The 10,655-nt window shown below is 51.2% G+C and overlaps 3 protein-coding genes across 3 annotated transcripts; all 3 read left to right on the top strand.

The window, feature by feature from the left end:
* Positions 1–929: 929 nt before the first annotated feature.
* On the top strand, positions 930–4,493 carry SODALDRAFT_378475 (hypothetical protein; the record flags this gene model as incomplete). The annotated part of the gene is made up of 16 exons (XM_028614986.1): positions 930–1,222; positions 1,278–1,396; positions 1,648–1,748; positions 1,885–1,914; positions 2,032–2,152; positions 2,235–2,263; positions 2,355–2,493; positions 2,610–2,646; positions 2,743–2,776; positions 2,886–2,947; positions 3,030–3,086; positions 3,154–3,236; positions 3,386–3,439; positions 3,619–3,703; positions 3,796–3,846; positions 4,331–4,493. The coding sequence occupies 16 exons, from the start codon at positions 930–932 to the stop codon at positions 4,491–4,493; spliced, it is 1,458 nt and encodes a 485-aa protein (XP_028467185.1).
* Positions 4,494–5,868: 1,375 nt separating this feature from the next.
* SODALDRAFT_378474 (hypothetical protein) lies at positions 5,869–6,557 on the top strand (the record flags this gene model as incomplete). The annotated part of the gene is made up of 4 exons (XM_028614985.1): positions 5,869–5,997; positions 6,077–6,123; positions 6,260–6,282; positions 6,377–6,557. Exons 1-4 carry the CDS (start codon positions 5,919–5,921, stop codon positions 6,555–6,557), a joined length of 330 nt encoding a protein of 109 aa, XP_028467184.1. The 5' UTR covers positions 5,869–5,918.
* A 547-nt stretch (positions 6,558–7,104) lies between these two features.
* On the top strand, positions 7,105–8,687 carry SODALDRAFT_158048 (hypothetical protein). Its single transcript, XM_028606916.1, has 2 exons — positions 7,105–8,324; positions 8,390–8,687. Exon 1 carries the CDS (start codon positions 7,228–7,230, stop codon positions 8,293–8,295), a length of 1,068 nt encoding a protein of 355 aa, XP_028467183.1. The 5' UTR covers positions 7,105–7,227; the 3' UTR covers positions 8,296–8,324; positions 8,390–8,687.
* The last annotated feature ends 1,968 nt before the right edge of the window (positions 8,688–10,655 follow it).

The raw sequence follows: 10,655 nt of genomic DNA, 5'->3' as shown, positions 1-10,655 counted from the left end.
GTGTTGTTGAAACGTGAGTGTAACAATGGAAGGCTTTGTTTCGTATGGTCTGTCAACGAGGCTTTATCCGCAATCAAGTATAAAGTACGTAACTCCAATCTGGCAAAACAACCTGGAAGTTCCAAATACGTATGAGAAATACAGATACACCGAATCCACGCACGCACGCACGCACATACAGATGAACTCGACCCATGAAGTAAATCAGTATGACACTGCAAAAGGCCTTCTTCTCGCTGTTCAGGGAGGAGATGAAAGGATGCCTCAAAATGCCCGAGTACGGATATGGAACTACACTACAACGTGCAGTTGACCCCTGTCTGATTCTATACACACCCCCGTTTTCGTCACCCGAACCACCAGTAAGACCACCATTGGCTACCCACCTTCCACGTCCCACAGCGGCAGCCACACAAACAGCCACAGAATCACCCTGTCGTCGAAGCACCCCGTTACGTATCCATACCTCATGCAGAGGCAGCCGCGAGGTATTTAGATAACGCAGCCCAAAGTAAAAGCCCTTCATATTAAATCAACAAGCGCTAACTTGGTCGAAGAAGTAGTCAGTCAAACTAAGTATTTATCCATCTTAAACGTGATCCTGCCAATTAGTTAAGTAATCACCACGAGGCATGGGCACTACTACTTGGTACTTATCTTCTCTACCTTTCCTTAGTAATCTGGGCTGAGGTGTGGCGATGCTGTGCCACTGCGAACGAAATAAGGGTGTGGTTTCAGTGAACTGCAAAGTACAAAGTACGTCGTACATAGACAGGGGGGTGAGATATAAACCAATCGTCGTACCCACCTAATAAACTTGTAACAACAAGTACGTTGTAAGATGGGCAGTTCCGTCGTTCCTATGGCCTTTCGAGCCTACCTTACACGTAGACCCTGGCTTTGGGGGTGTGGGAGGGGGTTCACCAATAATGTCCGAGGCTGATCTAAACGGCGCTAGAGAGATCGGCCTCCCAACAATGTGGGATTTGACATGGATTCATTCGACAGAACGAATAGCGTGGCTTGCGAGGAAGTGGGGTGGAGGGGGTTGGCCTCCCGTTGACGACTGCTCTTGGCTCTTGACTCTCGACTCGGACGCGGACAACACGCAGGACCTCTTGTCGCTCCTGACTCGTCCATTCCCATACGGCATGCATGTCTCGGCGGCTGATGGGACACGAAACCAAGGCCGTCAACCACGTTGCGACCACCCGATGAGTCCGTACGTTGTATATTCTGGAAGGAAAAGGAAAAGAGCCACTGCCTACTCCCTACAGCAGGGTCGACCTCTTATGCGCCCTCTTGTCTCAATATCTGCGAGTAGCTTTGGGTTGCCGGTTCCACGTTTGCACCGGCCCGTTGCGGCAGGCGCATCCTTGGCACATGGAAGGATCAAGTTGTTGAGCGGCTCGCATCTAGCCATCCAGAGGATAATTAGAGGACTGCCTAGTTCCCGAGATTTGGCTGAGTGATAGTGTCATTGCCTTTTTTTTTTTCTTTTCTTGGGGGGGGGGGGGGGGGGTGTTGGTGGGGGTTCTTTTTTTGGCGAGGCTCTCCGACGACGAAACCTTTTAATTCCCGTAGAAAGAGGCATGACGGATTACTGCAACTTTTCAAGCGTTATTGAGGTTGTGCAATAACATGCAGCCGGTGGTTCCTCCGTCGCAAGGCAGGCGGCTTCCCAGTTTGAAATCCCAGTTGGCCTCGTGTTGTATGTAATCGACGGCTGCATCAGCCGTCCCAGTCCGGTCACCTGTTTCTCGCTCTTCTGAGTACCACTACCACATCACCGTGGCTGGACGATCTGCGTTGTATTCATCCCCGCTCCGTTTTAGGTCAGCTGTATCCGTAATTAGCTGGTGGCTGTGGCTGATGGGCTTCAAGCAACCCACCGAGAAACCATGGGTTACTTCTGTCCGCTATGGTCTCCTATATAGGAATAACCGTTAGCGAATCATCACAACCGGCGCTTCACTTGTCGCCAGTCAACCGTTTTTCATCACTTAATTGCCGACCGTTCGTTGCTTTCAGTTCACATCGGCATTCGTAGACTCGGCCATGTGGAGGTCAGCTGCAGCAAAAAGAAAAGACGGCGAGATGAACCGGCTTGCTAGTCGGGTCACCTCGAGTCATGAGGCGAAGAACTTCATAGGTCGAAAAATTCGGACGGCAGTTTAGATCATCAGTTCGGATGCGTTTAGAATGCATCATTTTGACCACTCTTAACCGTGAAGGCATTGGTTGGGTCTCCAGAGAGGAGCAGGTAAGTGGACACTGAAGGCCAGCAGACCAAGAAGCGAATTTAAGCGGGAAGGATAGGCGCAGAGTGGCAGCTGAAGCTGGATGGAACTCAGTCACCCTACTTCGCCTGTGATGGTGGGCATCTCTGGGACATTCTGTACCTGCCGCCTATTGTTGATTTTAGCAGGGTAGGTCGGCCGTTGGTCCCAGTGACGCGCCGAGCCCCAAGAACCATACAGGACCACGTCTTCCGTTGATGTCGATACGCGGACTGTCCTGACTTGGTTCCATGGGAGATCAGTCACGACCCCAGCCTAGCGCCTAGCGGATCAAAATAAGGAGTCGATGACCCTGGCTGCATGGGTCAGATGGCATACAGAATTGGATTGCCCAGGAAAGCGCATGGTAAAGGAGGGGATGCAATAGTTCATCAGAACTCGTGGCATTAAACCGAAAGAAGAAGAAAAGCGCCCGTCCGAGGCAAGGTCGAGCTAAATTGAGCCGCCGTATCTGCGTGCCGGCGGGCGGCATGTCTGTATGTCTTTTGAAGCTGCACCCTGAGAATTCAGGGGCGGATTGAGTAAGGTAGCTCGCCGAGGACGGTGACATGGGAAGATGCATCGATATCCCAATGGTTTTGGCAGGCCAACATAATGATATGGTGGATTTGCGAACACTACTTCGTATTTGCTCATCACCTCGGCCAGTCTGTGAATGGTGGTTTATGCACCACTGGAGAGGGGTGTCATTCGAGTTGACCCCACCAGAGATGGACTGATGGCTTATAGGACCCACTTTCCCAACCCCAAGGAATGGACCCAAGAAAGGGAGGAAGGGCTGTTCCTGTTTCGCTCTAGCGTGTCCAGGATAGCATACATCAATATGTTTCAGATTGACTTGTACCTGCTTTAGACATGGGTTCAGGGACGGCAACTGCCTTGAATCTGATGAAAGGGTGAAGGAGATAGCTGGCCAGAACAACAATCCTAGGAGCTGTAGCTCGTCGGGGATATCCACGGAGAAAGAGGGACAAGTGGCTTGACGCGGAAAAAATGAATGGAAGTATCCGTACGGAGTAAGAGTACGGATACGTTGGTGAGGCGAAACTTCGATCACAAATGTAGGCTCCTTCTTCCAATGCAAGTGCATAACACGGCTTTTGGCCTGAACACTTGCATTCGAGCCTACGGAGTACAGAGTGTGCTGGGAACTGCCGATACCATAGGTCTAATAACGAGTATCGGTATAACGTGGGTTTCTTTCCTACAGATGCTCGAGATACCTATCCATATCGGAGGTCCCCTGCCCAAACCAAGCCTTATTTTTACCCAACATGTTACACAAACGAATACGGCGGTTGTAATATCCTCATCACAGACCGAGTTGCAAGGCCGGTTCTCCCAGCTGTGCCACCTTGGACTGCATCGCGATCCGTCAACTTGCCTCTGATTCCATTTATGATGTACGAAGCATTACGTGGTGTCAGGTACTGTCTTGACCCAGTTGGAGGTGCCTTATCCTTGTACGACTGTATGACCGTGTGACTGTGACCAGCCAGCCTTACGGCCCTGCGTTGTCCCCCTCAGCACAGGCCCAGCAAGCAGGGTAGATAATATGTACATACCTATGTACTCCGTATATAAGGTAAGGTAAGGTACCATGCCTTATACAAGGTAGAGTACGAAGTACTTCGTACTTCTGTAACGACAAGGCCCCTTTCACGACGCGTAGCAGCCGGACTTGTGCCCCGACTTGACGAAGCCAACCGGGAAGAATACTAATTAAGGCAAGATGCATGTGACCTTTGTGCAGCAGCGGAAAGAAATTCTTCCCATTTGCATCTTTATCTTGATTGCTGGCGTACTGCGTGTAAGCTGGTCACCGAAAACCGTACGTTGTAACGAGGGCGGTCCCTTGTCTTTTTTTTTTCTTTTCCTTAATAATTTCGTTTCCGTACTCCGCCGAGAGACATCATTACAAGGAACAAAGCGGGACTACTCCGTAATCATACCTAAGGTGCTCCTTGTTTATTATGTCATTGTCTCGTCTAACCTCTGATACCTCCGAAAGTTCAAAGTGGAGAAGATAGAACGTCAGACGAAGAATGGGTGTCTGGCAACGAATGGTTACGCATTGGCCTCAATGCGTCCAATGCCATCCCGCCACCGTCGATGATTCGCACCAAACCTCAGAGAGAGATCGAACGAGCTGTGATATGCTTGCTCGAGTACTCGTCGAACGGCTTGCGATGACTGGCTCTGTCGCGTCCATCTTCCGACTGCCGAATACACGAACCCCAAAATAAGGAACGTAGTGCATCCCCGCATTTTCCATTGCTTTGTTTTTCGTCTTACGTATCACCAGATTCCGAAGACTTGTACGTCGCTCATGCTGCAGTAGCTATAGTCAGCCTCGTATCCATCTGCCCGGGCTGCAGACGTTGACGACGAGAATCTTCAACGGTACACACGATCTGCGCGGATGTCCCGAGCTCCAGGTATTTGTTGACGCGCAGACTCGGGCCCCGAACTGCCAGTCAGACCAAGATCTCTTTCTTTGGCTATTATGGTTTCCGGGAGGCCTTCGAGGCCGAGAGCTCCCTGTTACTTCCCATAATCCCCAGGTTGCGGGCCCCGGGGACTTTCTTCCGTCTTGTTGGTTTTCGAACCAGCCACCGTTAAGAGATGATATAAAAAAGCAATTGGGTACATAGGTAAGGCAGGCATCTGGCGGGTCTTCATATCGCTGCGACCAACAGACATTGTTTCATGCATATTCCGCGCTTCGTACTTCCTTCCTCCCCCTTTTCATGTTCCTTCCCCCGGAAACCCAAGACTACAGGCCACCGGATACTTCCTCCGCTCCAGACTTACAATTTAGGCTGCTTGCGATGTTTCTTGCAGTCTACGTTGTATAAACGCGAAATATCGAACATAGATATCCGCGGATGCGGCTACCATTCATATATAACGCTACCTGAGCTCACAACAAGTACGAAGATTCTCCAACTTACTCCTTAATGCAAAGAGCACCGACAGGAGGGTGTCATTGTCCACCACATGGGTGTCAGCCTATCATGACTTTAAGGTGGTGACCAAGTGGTTCCTGCTCGAATATCGGACAGGATGATTGACTCTTAGCAATGGCAAGCAGGAGTTAGTTGTTCGTACATATTCGTATCCCTGTACACACGACCAGCCTTGCATTGTATCCGGCCTTCGTACTTCGTACGCATATATGATCTTCGAAGTCATTACTCCGTACGATGAGTGGAGGCCTTGACAATGAGCGTTTGGTCGTGACCCCTTCCTCTTGGATTCTAAAAGTTCAGAGGAAGGTTAATTAAGTGAAGTCCAGATTCGGTCGGACAGGGGGCATGTTCTTGGCAACAGGGGTGTCTAGGAGCAGGAGGGGGGGAAAGGAAAGGAGAGGGTGGAGAATTCTCCAAAGGGGGCTTTGTGGGTGAACCCCCGGTCTGCACCTCCCCTGCCCCCGTACTAAAACAAAACAGAAACGAAAGTTTAGCAAGAGAAAAACAAAAGAAGAAAAAAAAGGAAAAAAAGGAGCAAAGCCCCCTTCCCAACGTACATTGGCTGAAAACCCCCATCGAACTTGACCTTCTAAAGCCCCTCTTTGACGCACAAGTCGGTCGAATATCACACCAGCCAGCTGCTTCGATGTCCTTCCCTAACAACATGGCAGGTTTCCTCAGCTCCCTTGTCCTGCTAAGAATACAATGTACGGACGAAGTACGAAGTATGTACATCTTGTCTTACTCGGCATCCTTTTCTGCTGTTCACGCCCCTGCCTGTCGACATGACTGTTGTGATGCCAGAGCTCCGAAGGTACAAGGGATGGCACCACGGCGCAATCATTCAATCCGTACGCTATTATTCCAGCGTCCTATTTTCCCATATCGGTGTCTTTCTCTTTCTCTTTCGTGTGTCCTGCCTTATGGTACTCTTTGACGGGGGCAGCCGAGGTAATAAAGTGTCAGTCAGTCTGGCCACAATTCAAGCCGTCCCACCCTGTCAACGACTTGTAACAACGCGACTAGACGAATACACCCCCCCTCCAACTTGTTTCTTCTTGGTGAATAGCCCCCGGTACCCGGTTTCCCCTTCCCCTCCAACAGTAGTCATCTCACTCTGATACGCACTGGTAGTGAGGGAAATAATCCAGGCCTCTCTCACTGCCAGTCTTCTCCACAGCGGCCCATGCCCCAGCCACAGAGGAACGACTTAATCAAGGGTGGCTCTTACCTCGTGCGCAGATCCATGAGCCATCCTGCCTACCCTGCTCGATTCGTCTTTTAAGTCCTCGCACTCTCAAAATCTCCGTTGGGGAAGCTTCGCTGCCAGCTCCTTTTCGGGACAACCACCCCTCCATTTCACACCGGGCAACCATTCCGCTCCAAATCTAGGACATCGCTTGACCATTTTTCTTTTTTGTCCGTTTACCAGCGTCCCTGGGCCTTGAACCGGACTCCTTCTACGTGGGCCGTTTTATTCCTTACTATTCCTACTTTGGCAAGCATTTGACTATGAGCACTTCGGCACCAGTCAGGAACCTATGACTAGATGAGGGCCGGGTCTACTCGTGGAGATCATCACCACCTGCCTCCCCATCCTCTGCCATTACTACTTCTAAGCTGGCCGTCCTCTCCAGCTTGTATCTGAAAAGGTTATCCCCACCGACACTTCCCCAATTCTTCTTTTTCTCTTCTTTGTCTTCTTCGACTTTGTTCCCTCCCACCCCCCCCCTCTTTTTTGATTATTTATTCTTTTTTATTCTTCTTTCTTTATTCCTGTTGCTTTCATCCTGTCTCTGTTTTGGATCCGCCCACGTTCTTTCCACTCCCTAGTCTTGTATTTTTACTGATTTTTTTTTTTTTTTTTTTTTCCTGGGATGTCTCTACCTTTTATGCCGTTCTCCACGCGACCTATGCCTTGAGTCTCAGATGCTTCAGACCCGAGAAGAGTATACATGACCATGCTCACAGCTAAGCAACCAGTGCATTACGGCTACAAGTCCGTCCATGATCTCCCGACGCCGCCTTCCACATCCCGACTTTCTCCTCCTTTGGCCTACCAAGAGCCGTCTCACTCCCGACGGCCGTCAATTCCTCTCAGCCACAGCCCCCAGGACCAGCAAATGTCGTCATCAGCGCCGCCCCGAGGCCTTCCGCTCCCGGCAGCCATGGCTCTCCCCCCTCATCAGTCTCACGCTGGCGGGACCCCTTCTCAACAGCCTCCGCCACCCGGACAATCTTCCACGGTCCAGGGCCCGATAACACACGGCCATGTTCTGGGTCAACTGCCTGGTCCGCCACCGCAGTGGCAAGGCTCGGAGGACTCTATGAGGAGCTGGCTAGCGGCCAAGTCCGAAGAAGAACGTCGGAGACAGGAGGAAGAAAGGACGAAGCAGGAATCGCTGCGTCTCGAGCAAAGAAGAATAGAGGCAGACATGCTGCGGACATCCCTTCAGGGGGGGATTCCTCCCGCCATAGTACCGCTCGTGTTCGCCGGAATGGGGGGCGCCGTGTCCCCCGCCGCTTTAGAGGCTGCCCAGCATTACCTGGCATCTCCGGTACAGGGGCAGCATCCCCAGCTATTGCCTCCACAGGGGCAGAGGTCGCCAGAGCACCGGCGGGACTCCCAAGCACAAGGATACAGTCAGTATACCGGCGTGCCTTCTACTCCCGGCTCGGCGGGCCCTCACGGGTATCCGGCGTATCCTGGGTCTCCGACAACGAGGGTGAGAGCGCAGACCTTATCTTCAACGACGTCAACAGGGCGTCCACTAGGCCCGGGCGCTGCGCTCCCAGGTCTGAATAGCGGGATCCAGCAGTCTGGCCCATCTTCATCCCTTCAGAGCCATGGCGCACACGCCATGGCGCCGTCGCAATCGGCAGCGGGGCAACAAGAGTCGCATCAGAGCACGGGCATTTACTTCCATCACTGGCAGCCCCCGACTTCGCAAGCCGGAAGCTCAAACCAGCCTGCGACACCTGGTGCGTCCAACAAGAGCAAAAGAAAGCGAGAGTCGCTCTAGGCTAACCTTTGGCTTGTGAATGGTGCACAGTAGGTGGTTCTCCCAGGCAGAAACGCAAGGCGACAGGCGCTCACCCGGCAAACCCCCCTCCCAGCCAGCAACGACCCCGATCTCCCGGTTCGCAGAGCGGTTCAACATTAGGGAATCCTCCCCCACGTAGAGGTAAAGGACATATGCGCCAGCGAAGCGACATTTCAACCCATAGGCCTACTGGGCGTGGCAGCGGCGAGGGTATGGGACCCGTTGGGGAACTAGCATCGCCACAGGGTACCAGCACATCGAAGGAAGGAGAGCCAAGTCAGCCACAGACGCCGCAACAACGACCCAGCAGGAGTGGCGGCGGACATTCGGTGTCGTCACTATTATCAGGAGAACCACAACTACCTGAGAAGTATCCTCTGGCTCCCGCGACAGAGTTTAGGGGACAGCAACAATTGCAAAACCCACAGCACTACGAGCGACCGCGGTAAATGCCGGTAATGGTGACCCGATGGGCAAGAATACGGGTCAATCTACAGGTCAATCTACAGCCACATGCAGGACATCTCATCCACACCTAAATTATTCCAGGCTCTTGGAAGGGTCACCCTCCCCGGGGGCTTCTTTTCGAGTGTTTCTTGGTCCTTGCCGTTTCGTTTGGTGCGATCCTCCTCATGCCCCCGGTCCGGGGCGGGGAATGTTCAAGGAGGCTTGACCTCCTTCTGTTCATTTTAGTTGGATGGGTGATTTTTTAACTAGGGAGGCTGGGTCTGCCGGGAGCCGAGTCACCATTGACGACCGGCTATGCTTTGACTTCGTCAGGGGCAGTCCTGGGGCCTTCTACTTTTCGATTCACCATGTACATGATTTTTATTTCTGTGATTTTAACACCGGAAGGGGGCCCAGATGGCAGGGTCGAAGTTGTCTACCACATGAAAAGAAGTGTGATGACGGCACACGATATTCTGATGATGCACAAGGAAGTGGCTTATGGGCCAGGCCCAAGGGTGCCAAATAAAGAAGGGGAGAGTCAGTGGGGGTGCGAGAAAAATTGCCCTTCGAGCAAGGAGAGCCACCGGTTTCAAGATTTCAGGGATTGGTTATCTTTCTCGCTTGTTTGATTATTACCCTGGGCGGCAGAGATCCACAGATTTCTAGATGGACCTGAGCCGAATGCTAGAGTGAGAGCAATGATCCTGTCAAATCATTAATAAAATCGTGCATTGCACTTACTCTGCTTTCGAGGGCCGTTGTTGGCGTCAGTGGGAGCACAAGAAGTGAGTGTTCAAAATCTACGTCGGTGGCTTTCCGGACGCAAGCCCCGCAAATGCATCGGAGAGATCTTCATCAGCCGGGAAAGATAATGTCGGTATTCTAAAGAGCTAGGCCGCATTTCTACATTGAAAACACCGCAATTCCATAGACCCTAATGTTGGGAGTCGGGACGTGCAGTCGAATGTAATTATTGTATTTCGTATCTGTACTGTACGTAAAGTATGTATTTCCTAATCATACCGTTATTGAACAATTCGTTGCAAATATATTTACTTTATGAGTTGGTTTATTAATATCAAGTGATCTAAAAAAACCATCCATAGACGCCGTCGCGGTTTCGAACTTCAACGGCTTCTTCTGTTGGTACTTTATTAGGTCGGCAGCCCTTTTAAAACCCATCCGAGATAATCTTCTGTGCCTCTCTTTGCCCTGGTGTCCCCCCCTCGTTTTACGAATGCCCATAAGTCCCCTTCAAGGGCTCAGCACACGCACAAAGGTGGGTTACGAATTCGAAAAAGTACTCGCCATCCAGGCGTCGTAACATTCATCCAGCCAAGCTAAAGGCACGAAGGAGGCGCACCCCTCCACCCCCGCTTTCCTGATACGATCGACCGGGAAATTTTAGAGCGCTTTGACTGGTCAATTTCCAACGGCTCTCTTCCGGGAGGTCGGGTGCGGGTGTTCGGTTCGCGACATGTGAGACATAACGGACGGGTGAAACGCACGTCCCTTGCTTTAACTAGGTATTATCGAGGTAGGTACACGTGCACAATAACCGCCGCCAGGTAATTATACGCGCGTACGTTTGTATTTGATAGTACAAACCAAGTAATAATTTCCATTCGTACATGGAAACGTGAAGCTTTCAGAAGAACATTCGTTTGAGCCTAGACAGACCTGCCTCTTTTCCTGGATCTCTATTACGCCTTGAGATGATATCTGCCTTATTTTAGACTTGGCATGTTGAGGTGAATTGTACTGAGTATTGTTGTTGCACCTCTCTTGGCATCTTTATGAATGTGCCAAAACCAGATTTCCCGTCAAACACGTCCCATATTGAGGCATAGCGACGTTTCTTCTTCTTCTTCTTGTTTTTTTTTTTTTTT

The sequence above is a fragment of the Sodiomyces alkalinus genome, assembly GCF_003711515.1.
Source record: "Sodiomyces alkalinus F11 unplaced genomic scaffold SODALscaffold_4, whole genome shotgun sequence".
NCBI classification, from domain to species: Eukaryota; Fungi; Ascomycota; class Sordariomycetes; order Glomerellales; family Plectosphaerellaceae; genus Sodiomyces; species Sodiomyces alkalinus.
The sequence above is the reverse complement of the archived record's forward strand: the minus strand, read 5'-3'. Positions and strand labels throughout refer to the sequence as shown.

Excerpts from the sequence above, each read along its gene's own strand:
- SODALDRAFT_158048 (XM_028606916.1), top strand. The coding sequence starts at position 7,228 with ATGACCATGCTCACAGCTAAGCAACCAGTGCATTACGGCTACAAGTCC.